At 36.1% G+C, this 21,832-nt stretch overlaps 4 protein-coding genes across 4 annotated transcripts in view; 3 read left to right on the plus strand and 1 right to left on the minus strand.

Moving 5' to 3' along the window:
- The first annotated feature begins 11 nt into the window (after nucleotides 1-11).
- Nucleotides 12-1,787, plus strand: PIG-M (Phosphatidylinositol glycan anchor biosynthesis class M). Its single transcript, XM_066295390.1, has one exon. It carries the CDS (start codon nucleotides 12-14, stop codon nucleotides 1,533-1,535), a length of 1,524 nt encoding a protein of 507 aa, XP_066151487.1. The 3' UTR covers nucleotides 1,536-1,787.
- Nucleotides 1,788-2,501: 714 nt separating this feature from the next.
- Nucleotides 2,502-6,194, plus strand: Drice (Death related ICE-like caspase). The gene is made up of 6 exons (XM_066295391.1): nucleotides 2,502-2,834; nucleotides 3,332-3,582; nucleotides 4,213-4,362; nucleotides 4,418-4,579; nucleotides 4,922-5,156; nucleotides 5,645-6,194. Exons 1-6 carry the CDS (start codon nucleotides 2,695-2,697, stop codon nucleotides 5,721-5,723), a joined length of 1,017 nt encoding a protein of 338 aa, XP_066151488.1. The 5' UTR covers nucleotides 2,502-2,694; the 3' UTR covers nucleotides 5,724-6,194.
- Nucleotides 6,195-6,368: 174 nt separating this feature from the next.
- Nucleotides 6,369-10,178, plus strand: pix (ATP-binding cassette sub-family E member 1 pix). Its single transcript, XM_066295435.1, has 6 exons — nucleotides 6,369-6,472; nucleotides 6,640-6,861; nucleotides 7,487-8,504; nucleotides 8,573-8,688; nucleotides 8,749-8,945; nucleotides 9,583-10,178. Exons 2-6 carry the CDS (start codon nucleotides 6,646-6,648, stop codon nucleotides 9,863-9,865), a joined length of 1,830 nt encoding a protein of 609 aa, XP_066151532.1. The 5' UTR covers nucleotides 6,369-6,472; nucleotides 6,640-6,645; the 3' UTR covers nucleotides 9,866-10,178.
- rst (roughest) overlaps nucleotides 10,170-21,832 on the minus strand; it is a 137,983-nt gene continuing 126,320 nt past the window's right edge. Inside the window, exons 11-14 of the mRNA XM_066295434.1 lie at nucleotides 19,831-20,124; nucleotides 18,065-18,184; nucleotides 16,579-16,838; nucleotides 10,170-13,573 (exon numbers count right to left, since the gene is read on the minus strand). Of these exons, the coding sequence (XP_066151531.1) occupies nucleotides 13,031-13,573; nucleotides 16,579-16,838; nucleotides 18,065-18,184; nucleotides 19,831-20,124 (1,217 nt within the window). The 3' untranslated portion in view covers nucleotides 10,170-13,030. The remainder of the gene's footprint in view (nucleotides 13,574-16,578; nucleotides 16,839-18,064; nucleotides 18,185-19,830; nucleotides 20,125-21,832) is intronic.

Below are 21,832 nucleotides of genomic sequence, written 5' to 3' on the forward strand. Positions count from 1 at the left end.
TAGTCAAAACAATGCTTAAAATACTAACGTGTGTGGCTAACAAGCTTCGTGGTCTGTTAATGAAATTTATTGAAGCAGACACAGTCACACATATAATAACTTCCTCCCTCATAAGACTTTCCTTGATTGCTTATGGAGTGTTTCATGATAGTCACTTTGAAGTTCCTTATACTGATATAGACTATAAGGTTTTTACTGATGCAGCAAGGCATGCCTTAAAAGGAAATTCTCCTTATGAAAGACATACTTTTCGCTACTCTCCATTGATTGCTTACTTGTTAACACCAAATATCTATATACACTCTATTTTTGGTAAAATAATTTTTTGTGAAATTGACCTGGTAGTGGCATATTTAATCCAAAAACTGGTCTATCTAAATGTTATTGATTGGATGACCAAGTTTGAGTCTTTGACATCAAGGACTGCACCAATTGATTTCAAATTAACCGAAAAAAAAGGTGCAAAAAGGAAAAAAGGTAAATCAAGGTTACCAAGATGCAACATTAAAATTGAGACTGCAGTGTATTGGTCTCACCTTGCCATGCTTTTTTGGCTGTACAACCCAATGACTCTGGCCATTTCTACTAGAGGCAACTCAGATTCTCTGTCATGCTTCTTGGTGATATTAACCCTTTATGGAATTCAGTCAAATTGGCATCCATTTCATGTCGGACTGATACATGGCCTGGCCATACATTTCCGCATATATCCCATTATTTATAGTTTTCTTTATTATTTGCATTATTGCTCTAAAGCTTTCTACTTCTATCCTTTAGAAGAGTTAATACCTAGCAAGAATGTCAAGAAAAACAAGAGCAGTAGTAAAATATCCAAGAAGTCTGGGAGTGGTGATAAGGATAGGAAACCTAAGCTTTTCAGTTCAAAGATTTTGGAGTATTTGATACCAAATTCGAATCAAGTGATGTTGGTGTTGGGTACCATGTCTTCGTTACTAGGTTTAACTGGATTATTTTACTATCTTTATGGCTACCAGTTCCTATATGAGTCCCTTATTTATCACTTTGTCAGGGTGGATTTTAAGCACAACTTTTCTCTATACTTCTACCTCCAATACTTAACAGCTTTCATAAAACTTCCTCTTTGGTACACTGGCAATCTTTGGCAGCCAATTCTCATCAACTTACCTCCAATGGCGTTACTAATACATTTTTCAATTCGTTATGGCCTAAATAAATTCTCCTTAAACTTCGGAGTGTTGGCGCAAACGATAACCTTCGTGATTTTCAATAAAGTCATCACGTCCCAATATTTTGTATGGATTATGGGCTTATTGCCATTGTGTATTTGGCAAATTAAACTATCGAGAGAGGGCGTGATTTTGATGGTAGCTATATGGTTTCTTGCTCAGGCCGCTTGGTTGCTTCCAGCTTATTTGCTGGAGTTTAAAGGAGAGGATACCTTCATCCATATTTGGTTCCAAGGGGTGTCTCTGTTTTGCGCCCATATCGGGATATTGGGGAGATTGATCAAGAGCTTTATTTTGCCCCTTGGTGAGATTAAAAATAGGGAATAATATTGCTCTGACATGTAGAGTTTGAAAATAGTTGGTGAGTGGGGTAAAGACAATGGGATTTTGTGTGGTTTGGGGTCGTTGCGTGTGTAATTTTAGTTTCTTCTAAAATTATTATTGCAGTACTCAAAAGGTGCAGTTAAGGTCAATTAAGCAAAATTTATGGTACTGTGTAAAATGGAATATGTTTTAGGAAAGCTCCATGTATTTGTTGTTAGAACAACCATGTGAATAAAGTGATATCTACTGCAAAGAGTAATTGTCTTTAATTTCCATTGAGATAATTTTATATAGGGTAATTCAATTCATCGATCATTTATGAAAAAGTAATTAGGAAAAATTTGAAAATATTTAAAGTGAAATTATTTCCTTCAGTAATGTAAGGAATGTAGCGATTTTAAATTCATAATATCATAATTATGGCGAAAAAAAGCAATAATTTTTAATACTTTATAAGATAATGACTCATAATCTTTCTAATTCTGTCTAAACTACAAAGAAATTGTGAAAGGATTATGGGTTGAACCTTTAAAAAAGAAGAGTGATGCAGAAGAAACACTTCAATTGCTAGTTTAGATTATAATCTAGGTACCACTTCTATATAAAAACGCGTAATGAACTGTTTAGATTGTGACCTACATGTTCAAACTTCGCTGATTTATGAGATCTCAGTCATTGCGAATGAATTTTGGGGTGTGGAACAAATTGTACCTCTACCGTTTTATCAAAAATTCCCTAACGTGGCGCCATCTGTATCCCACTACGTCGATTATATAGAGTTGCAGCTCCGGTTGTACTTTGCATTTCTTAAGCATTTTAAAACCATCTTGACAAATTTTGCAAGGCCTCATGGCTTTTGAAGAACGTGCATTGATAAAAGACATTCGTGTTAGTTGAAGGCATTTAAAAGATACTCTAAGACAAAGACGGACTTATTTCTCAAACGTAAATCGGAGAACGACAACAATACAACAAAACCACGGCGCATACTCAGGATAGCGACTGACCTTTCCCATTCGCCAATCGAAACGTTTTCTGTTCTCTTTTACTTCCAGTTTGTTTATCTTTTCTATTATTGTGATTTTTGCGTATCGTTGAAACGTGAATTCAGAGGTTTCTTTGTTAGTAAAAATCGACATTTCAAGAAATCTAAACACCTGAAATGGAAGGAAATGGAGAAGACGAAGTGGGCAACGTCCCAAACGGCTTCCATGATGCCGAAGAAGGTGATTGTACAAGCAATGGGCATGGTGATAATGGTAACCCTTGCGGGGATGAGGGTGACGCTCTTGGTAGGCCAGGGTAAGTATCTCCATTGTTATTTTATGGCCAAATTATCACTATCCTGTTACCTTTATTGGGCACATTCTTTTAACATTGAGGTTGTGCATTGGTTAGTTTGGGTTGCCATGACAGTTGTCATGTTGTGATTGTTAAAATTAGCAGGGCATTAATAATATGACTTATAGGTATTGTTATTTAAACACAGTTCCAAAACACTAAGGAATAACAAACCTTAATTAACCCTAAAGTCCTAGCAATTTAAATGGTAGGTGACTGCTAATCAAATTGACGTTTAGGCCCAAAATAGGACTAATAACTTTGAAACGTGGGCAGTTTTCTGAGAAACAGAGCAAAGTGACGACTATCTATTGCCAACTTAGCAGAAACTTTATCCTTCCGCAACACTTGCCAGTACGTCAATAATTTGGAGCTTCAGTAATTAATTTTCATGGCTTGGCATATGTCCTTCACCATTATGTCAATATAACATCACATATCTTTATGTTTTATCTTAGAGGTCGCCCTGGAGAAGTTACTGCTAGAATGCCAGTCTCCAAGTTTGCTACTCATTATAAAATGAACCATAAGAAACGCGGTATTGCCCTCATTTTTAACCATGAGGTGTTTGAATGTGGAGGCCTAAAGTCCCGGGCAGGTACCAATGAGGACAGCAAAAACTTCAAAGAGTGTCTAGAATGGTTGGGATTTGACGTGCATGTGTTTAAAGATCTGAACTATGTGGAGTTGGAGCATCAAATTCGGCAAGGTGAAAGGAATTAGATTTTAATTCATTTTAATCTAAAAGCAAGATAAATATGGCTAAAAGTATCCATTTTGCAAGGTTTTTTTTTTGTATATTTGAGCACAAGGAAATGGTTCAATTACAACATAAAATGTGCAGAATTGGTATATTTTTTGAGCCACTGAGTTCTTTCTTTGATTAGTCAATAAACCATCTTATTGAATCCATTAATTATGATAATTTTCCTCTGCCTTCCTTCTAAGGTATATGAATAAATTGTAAACATATGTATTGTAGATAACATTCTTTTTAAAAAGGAGAGGGTAGTTAAAATTTCGATGCTGATTATTGAGATTTTAAAAAACTGACAATTGCAAGATTAAATTTCGTCAAGGTTCTACAGTTTAATGTTCATTAATAAAACACTTTAATACTATATTTGGCTGGTACGACAGATAAATTTACTTTATACGTGGATTTTAATGATAATTAAAATGTGCCACTTTCGCATTTTAACTAATTTAGGAACTGTTACCCTTTTAAAGGTCAGGCACTAAAGTTTTTACCACCCAGTATATGATTGATTGTTTGCAATTTCACATTATATCAAAATGTTTGTCTAAACGTATATTTAAAAATGTTGTACATTTTTAGCTGCTGCCATGGACCATTCTGACCACGACTGCATATTAATTGCCGTGCTTTCGCATGGTGAAATGGGTATAGTATATGCCAAAGACACCCCTTACAAGCCCGACAACTTATGGGCTCCATTTACTGCCGATAGATGTCCTACTTTAGCTGGTAATAGAATTCTTCAAAAAGTGCTTTGTTGAAGTTAATTAAAGGTGGATGTTAGGAAAGCCCAAAATGTTCTTCTTGCAAGCTTGTCAAGGGGACAAATTGGATGGGGGCGTCCACTTACTCGCTCTAAGTCGAACAGAGACCGACGGAGCAAATCCCAACACCTATAAAATCCCTGCCCATGCCGATTTTATAATTGTTCATTCCACTGTAAAAGGTAAGTAGGGACAATTTTTTAAATTATAATATTTAAGCATCATTCCTGAATATGATTAGTAGATAATAAGGCTATTAGGCCGTTTCCTTCATTGTTGACAACTACAAATCAATAACGATTCATGAAATAGTTTTAGCAGGATTTGGGTTCTTAGTAAGAGGCAATATTTTTTCTTAAAGCTAATATATCAGTGTGGTAGTGCAGCGAAATAATCTTATAAAATGCAGTTCTGAGAGGGTTGACAGGGCATTGAATTAATCATTTTGTACACTGTACTGAACATCTTCTAAAATCGTCAATACCATCATATATCCCAGAAAGTCTTATTTCCACTAAAATTAGGTTACTACTCTTGGCGTAATACCACCAAAGGCTCCTGGTTCATTCAAGCGTTGTGTTACGAATTGCGCCATCGGGCTCTGGAAAACGATCTCCTGACAATTTTAACCTATGTCTCGCACCGCATCGCCGTGGATTTTGAGAGCAACGTCCCGGATTCACCTACTATGCATAGGCAAAAGCAGATACCATGCGTAATGAGCATGCTCACCCGATTGATCCAGTTCAACGTTCCAGGGTACAGTACTGCCTGTGGGAGTAGCTCTAGTAGTGGGAAACGTTAGCTCAGATTTATTTTTTCGATGGAAATTTATCTGCCTGGGAATTTTTTTATGGGTGGACGGGGATGGGGGTTAATAGTTGGAGTAATTTACTCCTCAATTAAATATTGTGATCGTGACGAAATCTGACTGAACATTGTGCATTCTTTTAAGGTAGCTAATTGCTCTTAGTATATTTGGATACTTTGGGAACTGGGAACTGCACATTGCATGCGTAGATCTGGGTTGGGACCAGTTTTATGTTGTGCAGTGTAGGTTAGCATTTCTTAAAATGACATCTATTAAGCATTTTTATCAATGATTTTTTCCTTAAGCGCTAAATGCAAATATTGTAGCAGGTATATGTTAACTTTTTTTTTAATCTTTTGGAGGTATTTAGTTTAATAATTGTAGATAAACTTTAGAAATATTCCCACTGCCAAGTAAATAATTACGTAATTTTTAGAGGTAGTTTGGAAAAGAATAGCCTAGAACATGACGCCGAAAATACCAAAAATGCAGTCACCGGATGTTCTAGCAGTTAATTTTGTTGTAAAAATTTGTTTCAAATCTGTTTATCTTTTACAAACTGAAATAGTGTATTTTTAATATACCCAATGCATGTGCCATTGTCTTTCAGATATATTTATATCCGAATTTATAAGATTTTTATATGAAATTTTATGAACAGGCAATATTTTCTGCTGGATTTAATTGCACCTTGACTATCTAGCTCTAGGTGTATTTTTAATTATTAAATAGGTCTATATTTTTTGCATAAAAATATTTTTTGTGTTGTATTCTAGATGAAATTTATATCAATTTTTCACTGCTTCTAGATAGTTTTTTGTTGTCCTTTTTTATTATATAGTTCTACCTTTAGAGTGATAATATTACATATTATTTTCAGTATGATTCATTATATAGTGTATCCTATTATTGCTCAGTTTTTCTATAGAGTAGATTTGTATTATCATAATTTTTTTTTAATAATTGATATTAAAGGATTTACAATGTGTTTTTTTTTAATTTTAAACCCTGTAAGAACTTCAAAAAGAATGGAAAAATAAAACTTAAATAGCGCTTTTATGTCTCATTATTGTTATTAGCAGTGCTGTGTTGCCACTTTTAATCTATGGCTTCTGAAACCAATGGCCATTTTGCACATGCGTATTTGGTCAGGTGTCATTATTACAGTTGGCACTGACAATTCCCTTTTCGGATTCTTTCCTCATGGCCGGTCATTCTGACTGTGCTTTTAAACTTTTAAATTGTTTATTTCCATGAAATTCAGGTAATTAATCAATTCCCTGCCCCTTACCATATGGCCCACTCATTTCCCCATTTAAATCCCTCACAATTTTTTTTGCAAACTCGTAGTATCTAGATACCTTTTAGTAAACGTGTCGTTTAAGGTTATATTAGAAAGTTAACATATTGTTTGATGGTCTCCTATTCCAGGACATAATGTCCCGAAGGAGAGGAGAAATCGAAGAAACGGACAAACTCACGCGAATTGCTATAGTCAACGCTGATAAATGTAAACCGAAAAGATGCAGGCAGGAATGCAAGAAGTCCTGTCCTGTTGTGCGAATGGGTAAACTTTGCATTGAAGTATCTCCTAACAGCAAAATTGCAGCAATATCTGAAGAGCTTTGCATTGGTTGTGGTATTTGCGTGAAGGTATGAAACTCCTTGTTATATTCGAGTAAAGGATTGACTACTAAGAACTTGTAAAGTTAATTGTTGGTCAGACATTATTGGAAAATAGAACTTTGAAAATTTCCAAATATACATTTTAAAGGACATTTAATTTTCTCATAGCATGTTTGCTGATGAAGGTATACCATTTATAAAAAGGGCTAGGTAGAATTGTCTTTTCTATATGAGGCAAACTCACATAATTTTTTTAAACACTCTCAAATCATGTTGTTACAACTTGCTCAGTGCAAGGAGAAATTTGCGAAACACCTATAGTAACCAAAAGTTAAGTAGGAAATCTAAAAACTTTTCAAAAAACCTAGATATGCATCTGATTCATAGGTTTTCTGTTCAATTAATTAATATTTTTCTAAATAAATTTTTTTGGGAAAATTTGGGAGAAAAGAAATGGTATAAAATGGTCAAGTTAAAATGAAGATAGAATATTTAATAGTATTGTGGTTTCTATGGAAATTATCATTGAAATAACTATGCCAATGCATTAATTTAGCAGTTTTTTAATGATATACATTATTTGATTAATATCTGTGCATGTGTATAATCTACCCTTCTTAATCAGTAAATTACAGTTTTACATATTTTTTAGAAATGTCCCTTTGAAGCCATCAATATTATAAACCTACCCAGTAACTTACAACGTGAAACAACTCATCGTTATGGCAAAAATTCATTTAAGCTGCATCGTCTGCCCATTCCGCGCCCTGGCGAAGTCCTGGGGCTTGTAGGGACCAATGGTATTGGCAAATCAACTGCCTTAAAAATCCTTGCTGGCAAGCAAAAACCAAATTTGGGCAGATATTTAGATCCTCCTGACTGGACTGAAATCCTTAGTCATTTTCGAGGGAGCGAACTACAAAATTACTTTACAAAAATCTTGGAAGACGACCTTAAGGCCTTAATTAAGCCACAATATGTGGACCAGATACCTAAGGCTGTTAAAGGCACTGTAGGACAATTGTTGCAAAAAAAGGATGAGCTGAGCAATCAAGATGAAATATGTGGTATGTTAGATTTAAAACATATCAAAGAGAGGGAAATTAGTGCTTTGAGTGGAGGAGAACTGCAGAGATTTGCTTGCGCAATGGTGTGCATCCAAAATGGAGATATTTTCATGTTTGATGAACCATCTTCATATCTTGATGTAAAGCAGCGTTTGAATGCTGCATTGACTATTAGATCATTGCTTCACCCTGACAAGTTTATCATCGTAGTGGAGCATGATTTAAGTGTTCTCGATTATTTATCTGACTTCATTTGTTGCCTCTATGGTGTCCCTGGTGCCTATGGTGTTGTTACTATGCCCTTCTCAGTTAGGGAGGGTATCAATATTTTCCTTGATGGTTTCGTTCCCACTGAAAATCTGCGTTTCCGAGATGAGTCTTTAGTATTCAAAGTGGCAGAATCGGCCACTGAAGAGGAGGTGAAACGTATGAACCATTATGAGTATCCATCCATGTCGAAAACAATGGGGAATTTCAAATTGAACGTGAAGAAGGGTCAGTTTTCTGACTCTGAGATCTTGGTGCTGTTGGGAGAGAATGGGACAGGAAAGACTACTTTTATTAGGATGTTGGCTGGAAATTTAGAGCCTGATACTGGATCTGGTGAGTCGTTTTTTTATGGAAAATATGGAGCCAATGGAGTTTAATAATTTTTTTTTTGTCACTGTTAGGGAACTTACCTCAGCTGCATATCAGTTACAAACCACAGAAAATCAGTCCAAAATCACAGGGCATAGTCAAAGCTTTGTTACATGACAAAATCAGAGACGCTTACATCCATCCACAAGTAAGATAAATTTGTCTCTAATTCTGGTTATATAAAATATTGTTTTTTCCCCACAATCAGTTTATAGCGGATGTCATGAAACCGTTGAAAATCGAAGATATCATTGACCAAGAAGTTCAGAATTTGTCCGGAGGAGAGTTGCAGAGGGTGGCCATGACCCTTTGCCTGGGAAAACCTGCAGATGTTTACTTGATAGATGAACCGAGTGCCTACCTAGATTCTGAGCAGCGTTTAGTTGCTGCCAAAGTCATCAAAAGGTAAAAGTCGTTTTAATTTTAAATTGTTAATAGCATTTAAATTAAATTGTAACCGTTCCAAAGGTTATTCAGGTTGTTATTTAAAATTTCAAAATGATAAATTTTAATAAAAGTTAACTTGAAAAATTGTTAATGCTACAATAGTCTGAATTTAAATGAATTTTTGGTTGGGTCTTTACTGGAAATGTCTTCTATAATTGCAAATATATTTATGTTGATTCTTGTGAAAAAAAAGCGTACTGAGCATGATATGTATGCTAGTAATGAGTAGCTCCAAGTATTGGAATTTGATAAGAGTAATAGGTTTTGTGTTGTAAATTATGATTTGATTCTAGTTGTAGCTGACTCTGGTAATCTCAAAGATTTTCAAGCTCATTTGTCTTCAAACAAAATCGGAGTGAAAATGCTATTTAAGTCTATACAGAGTCTCAAAGCAGTGAATCTGATTTATTTTTAGTTTATTTCAGAAATTGTAGTCATTCTAACAGCTTTTCTATGCTGGTTTGATTCTTGCTATAAATCTCTCCACTTATTTAAAAAATATTCATTTTTTTACATGACATAAAGTAAATTTTGTACTTTATTCACCTAAAAGATCCAATTCACTTCATTTTACGGTACTCTTCATTTTTCATAGGTTTATCCTGCACGCCAAAAAGACCGGTTTTGTAGTGGAGCACGATTTTATCATGGCGACCTACTTGGCTGATCGAGTAATCGTCTTTGAGGGCTCGCCTTCAGTGAACACCACCGCCAATACTCCCCAAACCCTGCTGGCGGGGATGAACAGATTCCTGGAGTTATTGGGGATCACTTTTAGGCGGGACCCTAACAATTTCCGACCGCGAATCAACAAGCTGGAATCGGTCAAGGATGTGGAGCAAAAGAGGGCAGGGCAATATTTCTTTTTGGAGGATTAGTTGCATTTCAAGGCGGTTAAAGTCGCCTTAACGAATTAATTCATTTTTTTTATTGTCGATGCATTGCGAAGTCAATTTTGTTGAAGAAATAGTTCAGAATGAATATTTTTACATAAATTCTCGTGTTCTTATTTATTGGCAGTATTTCCCCAGAATTTTTTTCACCATGTTTTAAATTATGTACTGATGTTTGGAATTAAATTTGAGTAAGAAAATTTGTCATAGATATTCCCTTAGGAACCCCCCATTAAAACCCGTTTATTTCTCAATGTACAATTTGAAATAAATAAAATAAAACAAATGCTGTAATGAAGTAAGTTGTATTTTACAATCACAAAGGTTTTTTTAAATTAAATATTGCTATTTCTCAAGATTTAAAAAAATTCTTATACACAATATAGTAACAGTACTCTAGATTAGAAAACTTGCAGGATATGTTCAATATGTACAACGGTCTCATTTAAAATTTGAGCTAATAAATTTGTCTATGTCGATCTTGAATGACGGAAATCAACGGGTAATTTGTGCCTGCGACATCTCCAACTCAGCTTAAAACATCAAACTGTATAAAAAATAGATAGTACTACCTACGAATTGAACGCTAGCAATAAGAACTAGGTTGGACGTCTCGGCACTTTTGTCTGTTTATGGCAGGAAATTATGGGTAAAAAACTTAGGCTACACAATTAAATACATTAAAAAAATAATTACATGAATATACAAAGAATTAAGGTAAAACTTAAAAGGCGAATATAACTATAGTGAGCAAATGCGGTGGAAATCATCGTTAAGTACAGAAACATACAATCGTTGCATTTATAGGCCTGTTGAAACTTTAATACAAGCACGAAGAACTAAATGTCCCACTGTATGTCATCTAAAAGGGTCGTTGACGTCGAAATTATAGTAATACACAATAGAATTACTTTTAAAAAATATACATTTGATTAGTAATGTTTTAATAATAATAATATACAAAAAATATCTTTGGTATATTTGATATACTTTTATATTTAATTTTACTATTAACAAGAACATCCTTCTTAAAGACGATAACAATATGATAAAAATAACGTTAATCCGCTAAGCAGCGCTTGATTGTTTTGCGTAATAGGCTTGTTTTAGAGCGAGAGAACACAGGGTGCATAAAACATCTTTACCTACAACACCCTGTATATTTGAAGGACATGGAAGTTTATAGAGATGAGTGGAAATTATGTTTTCTGAAGTATTTGATTCATTTATGTTTATTCGTTGATTAGCTCATAACTTAATTAGACTTACCGTCTATTTAAGTTACGAATAAGTAGACTGTAAGTCTAATTAAGTTACAAGTTAAATATAGTCTAAGACTTAATTTGCCAATAGTAAAATCACAAGTAAGTATTGTGCGTTTTGACGGAAAACGGTCTTTATAAACTCCCTTTGCCTTATTTATTTGTTTTTGATACAAACTTAACACAGATTAGGCCCGAATAAGAATAGAGAACAAGCGAAATTGACTATATGGAAGCTCGAAACATTTCGACTATTGATCTATAGAAATAAAGATTTCATAGTCTGGGTCATCTAGGACAGTAGATTTCGTACAAACGGGGAATTGACAAGAATATTGTCGATGGGCATACGTTTATATGATATGTACTTATTTACAGGAAAAGCTTTAGCCGGGCAGCCTTGTCGTTACTTCATAGACAGGGGATATGGCACAAATCATCGAATAATTTATAAAATTTGAAACTTTTCGTAGACACTACCAGCTAAAGCTTACCGCTAGCGAACAGAAACATCTCAATTAATGTAATTCGGCAATTATATAATTGTCTTAAGGTAGAGTGAAGGGCCCTTAAGAGCCGTAGAGGCGATAAATTGATTTGGGGGGTTGGTGCCCTTTCATAGGGCAAATACACAGATTACTAATACCAGATTGAAAGCAATCATATGACTTGGGGTAAGGGATAGTTTGCCTGGAAAAGCTTTGAGTAGGTCTATTAACTATGACCTATTCCAGAACGAAGCATTGCCACGGAATATGCTCAGGTGTACAAATACCTTATTGGGCCTGTAGTAAAACTGCCTCAATACCTACAGACTTTTTTAGATAATTATTTTTGAGTGTAAAGTGATGATTCATTTTATAATTTTAATGTACAAAAGCAACACTCAATGAATTCAGGACAAAAGTTAGTTAAAGGTTAAAACATAATTATTTCCGGCGAGAATGAACTTTAATGAAAAGTCCTATCTTAGAGACATAGTATCATGTGTTGTTAACACAGCTTTGCTCGTATCTCGTTCAGAAAACAGATTTCGACTTCTGAATTTTAATGGTCGAAGGATACTCTTTCCTATGCGGGAACATGAAACATTTCATTAGTAGACGAGTCGTGTTCTTAAGAATTAGGTCCCCCTTAGAAATATCGTTTTCACTAAATCGTCTAGTCTGATGCTCAATTTTTAGACACTGTTAAGAAAAGGAAACGATAATTTGAACCTTGTGCTTTTATTCACGATTGTACTAAGTTCTAGATTTTTGAGATATTTATTAGCTAATTTGAGAGGATTTTGCCCGTCAAATCGTCTATTTTGGTTCTATGAATTTTTCGCAAAAATAGTGTCGTGGAAACTTTACCCTAAAGCATTAAATTTCATCACAGCTTGGGCTCAATGGAGGATGCAGCTTGAGTACAAAATTTATACTGCGTCTAAAATTTAAACTGTCATGCAGCTCCCTCTAAAACCTTCATACCTGGTAGAAATAATCAGTGCAACATAAAAGTTATTGTAGGTAGATAAAAAAAAAAATGGAGAAAACAACGAATAAACGAGTTTCTCATTACAAAAATTACGGTGAATGATGATATAGTTTTACGTCAGTCTTTTTCGGTTTGTCTAAGAAATTCTACATAAGAAATCACTTTTTTGTTATATATTACAGCAGCGCGCGGCGATGCAGAAGTGGTATTAGGTACTTCTCGTTATTCAATATGCTTTATTTCCGCTCGTCGCCTATTTAACAGTTAATGAGATCTCCAACAAATCGCAATATCGAATAAAATTGTTGGAGGCACCATAGCAATTCAGAACTGTTCTGAGGGTACCCAATACCGCCCCCACGCTTCACCCGAACCTCACTTAACTCACTTAATTTTGCGCGTTGAAACGTCACACATGAGTCGCCAAAGTCCCCCTTTTTATCGTCGAATTGGGCACAATGTATTGACTCGTAGGCGAGCTCGGCAAGCGAGTCACTTGCGGTACACTCCCGTTGGAACCACCGTTCGACACCACCGTATTCACAGGGTTCGCACTAGCGGTGATCATCCCCGTACTGGACAGCGCTAACCTCGAACTCTCCCTGCTGTAGGGAGGAGGCGCCGGCGTTGCCACCGGATTGGCAGTGTTAGGGGTGGGCAACCCCACATTGGGGTTCCTCAAATAGGGGTTGCCATAGGTGGCGCTAAAGCGCGGGTCGATTCCTGGGATAGAACCGTTGGAGAGGTGCAAATCTGACAGGTCGTTGAGAGGCAGCGTGTTGCCGTTGCCGCCCCCCGAGAGGTGGTGGCCTTGCAGGGAGTTCAGCTGGAGACGAGTGGATTGAAGACTTTCGCTACCCATCGAGGTGGAGATGGGTGGCTGCATTAGAGGGGGGTTGTAGTCGCGGGAGTAGTCTACGTAGGGGACATAGCCGTTGTTGTTTTGACCATCCTGAAAATTGAAGAGTTAGTATTATGGTAGTACTACGTGAAATTGATTTTCGTATTAAATGACTATTATTGAGGATATTAACTGTGCCCCGATTTGACTTACTGGCAAATCAAAGCCTGCTGAATTAGTATAGGTAAGTTTGTTTACACTTTTCGGCTGGCTTTAAATTCTCCCCCCTTCCCCCTTTTAAACAAATTATTATTCCTGTAAAATTCAAAAGCAGCATTATGTAGGATAAAAAATACTATCTTTCGACGCTTGTTTTTTTTTGTAAATTTTACTTACGTCCCGGGAAGCGCGAAATTGCCGCTTTTTTCAAGTTGAAACATGTACCAAGTTACACCTCAGGTTAAACGTCTTTTAACACTGCATTCGGTGGTGTGTTGCAATTCAAAATCCATTGGTTAGTTTTTAGGAAAATCAGGTTCAAGTTTGGTAAAAAAATGCAATACAAATTCGGTTAAATTGTACGTAAACGATGAAAAAATTGGTTTGTTGATACGAAATTGGCTTGTTTTCCGTATTGTGCTCACAAACAAGTCTTTGGTAAAAAAAGAATAAATTAATAAATAAAAATAACCAAAGACTGTTTGGGCACGCAAAATTCAAAACAAACCAATTTCCTATCAACAAACAAGTTTTTTCATTGTTTACGTGCTATTTAACTGGGCTTGTATTACATTTTGACTAAATTTATACCTGCTTTTCCCAAAAATTAATCGATAGATTTTGGATCGCAATACGCCACTGAGTGTAGTTTGGAAAGACCCCTAATTTGGTGATTACATAACTGATGTTTCTATTTATAAAAATCGGCTATTTTGCTCTACCAGTGACTTAAGCAACATTTAAAAAATACTATGTTTTTGCCCCATTTAATGCTGCTTTTGAATGTATTAAAAAATTAACACGGGGGGAGATGTGGGGCTGTAATTTAAAGTCGCACGGATTACGTAATAGAAAGCATTCACTGTTCTTCTACGTCGGTGAAAATACCTCAAATTTGGGGAACATTTCATTTTTCATATCAACAGTTTCTGTCTGTTACTTCACGTAATAAGGCCACCTCCATGTGATCGGCTTCCTTTAGTGCGGCTTCAATGGATAGAAAATTTTACGATTTTTGGCGAAAGTAAAAAAACACCCTTTACTCGACGCTCGAGGGATTTCCGAAATGCGGGGAGAATTTTCGTATTTCATGTGAAGGTCTTTAGATCCGAAGTTCACACTAGAAAAACACTGATTCACGTTGAGCTTTCGCATAAGCATGGAAATTTTATTTTGAAATATCAAATAGCCTGACACACTTTATCATTTTCTACGATGGATTTAGGTTACGGTTTGCACTGGATTGCAATAGACTTAAATCACCAGTGAATTTGAAATAAGTTTAAAATTATTGCAACGTCGGTACCATAAACTAAATTCTTATCGCCTTCCGATCTGCCACTTTTCGAAGGAAATGTTCAGTCGGATTACAGAGAATACCGGAAGCATTTGCAAAAACGGCAAAAGTCTGCATTAGATAGGGTTGGAGATAATGCGGCATTGTAAAAGGCGAACCAATATCAATTCCGTGGAAAAGCGCACATTAAAGTGAGTTCTTAAACGCAATTAACGCCCTTGAATGGAGTAAAAATCCCACCCCACATTCGTTTATATCACGTATTTGACCGAATTTTTCAATTTTATAAAAAAAAAAAAAAAAAAGCGGAAAATCCCTGTCGCAATCTCGAAATACGGATTGGACACCGGAGCCGAAATCGATCGAAAATCGTTTTCCCCCCTCGCCTTCATCGACATTTGCATAAGGCCCGGAAAAGCGGTTTTATTATTTTTATAGACCACAATTTTGAGTTTGGTCTCCGCATTAGGGCAGTCAATTTCGGAGGGGTAAGTCAAATTTATGGGGCGCGGGGCGACGGGCTATATGTTGACCCTTGTCAAACAAACGTTTGGTGTCCGTTTATGAATTAATTTAACATCGATGGTGGTGTAAATGTGAATTTTATCTCATAAATTGTTACGGGTCTAAGGATTGATCTAGAAGGGGGCGTCCCCACTTAACCTACAATCTTACGTTTCGTGAAAGTCCAAGAAGCATTCCCAACATTTCTAAATTAAAATTTCTGTCGAATGAGACCAAGTTGAGGTAAACTGCAAACTCAACAGGAGAAGATTTTACCCCGTTTTACATCACTTTTGCGCTAGCTGGCAACATAGCGGCGTTCGAAGATAGAAACGCCGCTAAATTAACGATGGCAACTTATTCAAAAGGGTTGCGACGTTGTCAAATTTCAACGATTGTCTTAAAATTTTTGAAAGTCTACGAAAATCGTTTCATCCACTTTACTTAAATTAATTAAAAAAGAAATCTCGTATCTTTGACGTAGCTAAAAATTAATCACAACGTTAGTTCAATAATTGAGCATTCAAGCACTCTTGCAAAAATATAGTACTGGCGACGTTAGATTTCGTGGAAACTCTAGTAGTTGGTCCTGATAATTTACACTTTAACTTGAAATAATTGGCAACGTGGCAACGCTTAAATATTTCAATCGACTAATAGTGTTTCATTGCAATCTACTGTAAGTGGTGTAGTAGGGCGGTTTCTCATGATAACCTTCAGTAGTCTATTACAGAGTCGCATGTATTCAACAACTCTCCTTAAATTTGAGGTATTTACGGGAATGGTTTTTAGTCACTTGACTAGGGGAAAATTCATAGATGGGCTCTTTGCGTGAAGTGAATTCCCATGGAAAATCGACGTGAATGGGAACCGAGTCCACGACTAAGAAATTATAAACTAGGTTTTTAGGGTTTAATAAATATGACCCTTAAATAGAACCCATCTAGGTCACAGCTGATTAACATTTTAACCAACTTGAAGCGTATTTTATTTGGGTTTCCCACGTGGAGCAGTTGATGAATTTCCACTCGAAGAACTTCGGAAAAGTTTTCCAGGATTTATGTCTCTACTTATTTTATACAAAATAGCCACTTACCTTGGGTGGAAAATGAGGCTCATTATAATCAGCAGAATACCGATAAATATCCTGACCTCCCATGCTTACAGGACCGGCCAAGGGCACGCCGATTCTGGTAATAACCGATTCGCTTCCCGTCTCCGATTCCGCCCCTGGAATGTAGTCCATATCGCAATGGACGTTGGAATTGGACGATCCGGTCCTGAGATCAATCTTCAGATCTGAGATGTTTGAACTTCGGTCGGACTCCTTGCACTGCTTCTCGATGGCGTGCGCGTCTTGAAGGGAAATTTTAATTAGTTTTTTCGTAGTCTTTTATGGCATTATGCAAATCCCTAATTGGCAAACTAGCCCCGAATAGACCGCGCCAGGAATTAACCCCCTTTCCTCCGTGCCCATTCGGCTTGTTTATATTTAATCTAGATTAAGTTTTCCCCCTGTAATCAAATTCTGAATAAAATCCACATAGTTCAGGCCTGAATCGATTTTATAATGGGAAAAAAGCTGTAGTTAAGACGAAGCACTTGTAGTTTTTTGTTACGAAAATATTTTTTCAGTTTCGGAATTTCATCATTAAAAGGGTATAGTGGATGTTCCGCAAGCAAGAGACATTCGAATGCGTTTCCCAATGTTGAAATTAAAATTCGCTTATACACAGGATCTTGCATATTTAGTGGGATAACCCGCTGACTACAGACTTTCGGAGCGAAAATAATTAGACTTTCCTTATGCGACTTTTTTGCTTGGCCCTTTATACTCACTATACAGAGTGTTGAAGTTGTTCAAAAATTTAATAATTTCAACGTTTCTTGACATATTTTTAAAAAATTTTGTAGTGACGCACAGTTCTTCGAGGTGCGCTTTGCCTACAATTTGGGTAAAAAAATTCAAAACCAAAGTGGATCTCACTGTTTTTGCGCACGCCAATGTTGAACGTGTTTATTTTGCGCACGCCAATGTTGAACGTGTTTAATTTGTTGAACTAAATATCCCTTTATCTTAATTGTTTTTATTCTTGTGAAATTTTAATTTACCGTTTACTTTAGAAGATCTTCCAACGTTTTCCCTCTCCATAGATGGTACCCGTTTTTCGCTTATGTCGGGAATTTCTGTACGAAAATCTTTCTGGTTTCAAATTTTTTTAACCTAAATTGTAGGCTAAGTACGCTTCATCGATCCACTCTTTACTTTAGAATTTCATTAAAATATATCAAGAAATACCCAAGTTATTAACGAAATCAATTTGTTTTCCAAATCCAACGCTATGCAGTGGGTATAAAGCACTAAAGAAAAAAGTCGAATAAAGAAATTCTAATTATTTTCGATCAAGGGATCTGTGGTTAGCTGATTGGTCTACCAATTTGCATTACTAAGTATAAAATACAACAAGACAACCACTTGCCTTCCACCTTGACCAATTCTATATAGCTTCTAAATAACTGCTTTTATGACACTTGGATTGCCGGCGACTCTTATAAAGTAAGAAATTTGATTTTATACTTACTCTCTGAAGGTGGTTTCTTGCTACCCTGCCTTTGACAAAGAAAAATAATCATGATGATGATTATGAGCAGAATTATGGCTCCTACCACTCCTACGACCACGATTAGCATGGGGAAGGACTCTGGAAGAGAAAGACATTATTTTTTGGATATCTCGGGGTAAATGCGTCAAAAAAGGTTGGTTGTATACCGTGAAAGTTCTGCGTCGTTGCCTGATAAGACGGTCGTATATTTTTGCGTAATTTCTTTTAATTTCGTTAAACGGGAGTTTTATTAAAGGCACGCTATGTGATGGTGGTCGCGTGACGTCCATCGTAAAAATTAAAATGAATTTTGCATTCTATGCTTGGTGGCGTATACTGACTGTGCCCTGCAGTGTGTAAACACCTTTCACGATACTTAAGGTATTTCTGAACAGATTTATTTTATGAACTATAATACATGGACTGCGCGAATTATGCCCTTTTTTTTAATAACAATTTATACCTCGAAAGCTGGCTCGAAGAGAAACGACTCAACCGAATACACACATGTGTATTATTGAAAAGCGCACGCCCGGAAACCGTCTAAATCGCGTGCCTGCCAGGCGCGTTGCTAACCGACAACGTCAACGTCAACGTCAACGTCAATGTCAAATATCAAATCATTTAGTATGTGGCTTTGCTTCGTTGTGCTAAACTTTGCATGTGCAAATCATGTCTTTTGGTCAATAGAAATCGCGTTTTAAATTCATACCTGCAAAATTAATGAAAAAGCGAAACGAAGTTTTATTGTTCATCAGCGGTCGTCGACTATTTACAAATAGTCCGCACGTTAAATTATTCATATCTCTTCGATGACACGACTGAGTTCGCGTATGCCCATATGGTACGATCTGCACGCACTATTACGAATTCAAAAGGGAGCATGTAGTGCACCGGGCAAACCGCCAAAATGTCCGAGTTGCTTCCCTTTTTACTGTCCCTAAAAATCGATTTTTCGGCACTTCGGACATTGTAGTCGCCGCTCATATAAATAAAAGATTACAGGCCCAATCCGTCCCCACATATTGATTTCTCGACCCGATTATCCATAGTTTAGGGGGATCTGGTTAACCGTCTCATTATAAAATACATCCGGGACATAAACACTTGCAGGTCTCATCACGAGGGTTTAAAATTAGCACACAAATCTGTTACGAAATTCATTAGTTTTTAACTATAAATTCATCAAAAAATTCTTTAACTGTTTCCGAGATACTTGGTCCAGTAACAGGCCATATATCAAGGCAGTGCATGAGATTTTTCTATTAATTTGCTAGTTTAACGAGAAATCGAAATTGTTATTTTTTCAAAAATAAAAAAATGGGGCCTTAGAAACAATTTGCGGTCCCTTTGGATTAAAAATCACTTGGGGCCAGTCTGTCCCTTCAGAAGTCTAAAACATTTTTCAGTTTTCTTTGTAAGATATTTGTTCCTGGTTAGTAAAAAATTTTCGATTTGGGGTTTAAGAAACTTTTGGTGTCTTTTTAGGCTCATTTAGGGTTAGCGCAAAATAAAAAAAATCTCTAGTAACTTCGATACTGATTTGAATTTGAGATCACAGTACGTGAGCTGAAAATTTCATATTTTCTTGGATAAACTTAGTGGATTAAAGGTCAGCTAAATCTTAGGGTCAGTTGGGATTTTAAATCGCAAATTAGGATCAGTATTGCTAAATAGACAAACATTCAAAAAGGTGTCCCTTCGGCAACTTTTTTAATTAACCCTGTATAAATTTATTCACTTACTTTGGGGCATCAAATTGATTTCCACAACATCAGTGCCGTAAGGGTTGTTCACGCTGCAGTTGTATATGCCAAAATGCCGTTCTTCTGATTCTCTGATGATCAGAGTGGACTTAATTCCATCGGGTAGAGAATCTTCTAATATGGAGTAGTCGTGGTCGTGCAAGTCCACTTCCCTTCCATTGAAAGTCCAAATCACTCTTTCCGGGGCTGGGATTGAGAAGGCGATGCATTCAACCCTCACGTTGTCCCCCTCTATACCGAACTGGGTGCGGTGGGATACTATTGAGGGAGGGCCTAAAAAGAAGAATAGAAAGGAATGAGTATGACTCATTACTAGCATTGATTAGGAAAGACTTGTTTTACGTCGTGGCGGCGGGAGAATTGCAGAGTTCAACTGGAGGTTTCTGAGATTTAATTATAAAAAATACTTTTCTTTAATTTGAATCTTTCTAAAACTTTGTTTTTTTATCTCTATTAAAATTTTAAGTGAACATTTCAAAAAAGATTTTGCTTTAAAAAAGTTTGAAAATATCGTTTGCTGCGTGCGAGTTTAGAATTACACTAAATCACAACAATTTGAAAACAAAATTTCAAATCAAAATTCGAGAAAAATTAAATAATGAAAACATATATCGGAGTGAAACAATGAGAGGTTTCGTGTGCCTGATGTCCAATATGACGCGTCTTTATTGTGATTCATTTGATAACCTTCTGAGGTCAATTCGGCCATGTGTTTCGAAGATATCCATGCTACAGTGTAATTGTCCATTTGGAATCGACATTTCCCCGAAAGCGGAAATAAATACCAAAAATATTGTGGATGTATATGTTACTAATGTAATATATGCACAGTGAAGAGTGCAGGATGATTCAGGTTACATTGAATGAATGAATTCATATATGAAAAAGGAGGGAGCATGGAAGGTTCGTTTAGCACATATAGGGCGCAGAAAGTGCCGTCGCCTATCGCCTATCGCCGGATACTTTAGAACTTTATCGATATTACTAAATAATTCTTAAATATTTGCTTTAGAGCTGCATCTAAAGCAGCCCCACCCATTGCAGATTTTAAGTGGTAGAGGGGCTACAAATAATGTCTTTCGCGAAAGCTTTCAGATAGTGGAGAAATATAATTCCAGAGTTTAGACCGTAATTTGGATTTGACAGCCAGAAGGAAAGGACAGATTTGAAGAAGTTTTATTCATTAAATAAAGACGGGTACGGTTACGGGGATGAGGGATATAATAGCAACATTATTAAGAAGGGAACAATGCGCAGTAAAGGAGATATTCAAACAGGGGGAATTCATGAAGGGATAAAGGATTTTTTGCTATTGTAGGTTCGGAGTGTGGTGAGGTAGGGCCAACTAGAGCCTAGTTACGTGTATTGTGGGGATGAATTATTGTGGAGTTTAGAACGAGGTATAATGTATTTGGTGACTAATTATGGCAACGTTAATTATTAAATTTTCAACAAAATGAAACAGAAATGATCAAAAATGAATAAGCAAATGTAATTAACCTCCCACATAAATATGATGCGTATGTGATATACACAAAATTTAGAGATCCAAAATTGAAAAAACAGTAAGCATTCTACAAAATCGATCAAGAATGGGCCTTTCTTCGTGGGAAAAGAGCTTGCATGTCATATATATGAAATATAATATTTCAAAATTTCGAAAAACCATAAAACTTCAATTGAAGAATATTATTATCAGGAGAATCACTTGTGTAGCTATTGATTGATACCAAAATACAAAGAAAAATGTAGCGAACAAGATTGAGCTACGTCGTCAGAAATCGCCAGTAAATTTCGACGATTCTCGTCATCTGCCATATGGAATAAATTTATTTTTTGAATTGGGAAATAATTCAGGTTTTTACCGAGGGAACATTGAAACTTTTAAAAAAATTAGACCGAAATGATAAAAATTAAGCCAGTGGTAAAGGCTCTTCCTCGCGTGGAAATAGAGGTCGAATGTCACATACACGGAATACTC

The sequence above is a fragment of the Euwallacea fornicatus genome, chromosome 22 (assembly GCF_040115645.1).
Source record: "Euwallacea fornicatus isolate EFF26 chromosome 22, ASM4011564v1, whole genome shotgun sequence".
NCBI lineage: Eukaryota > Metazoa > Arthropoda > Insecta > Coleoptera > Curculionidae > Euwallacea > Euwallacea fornicatus.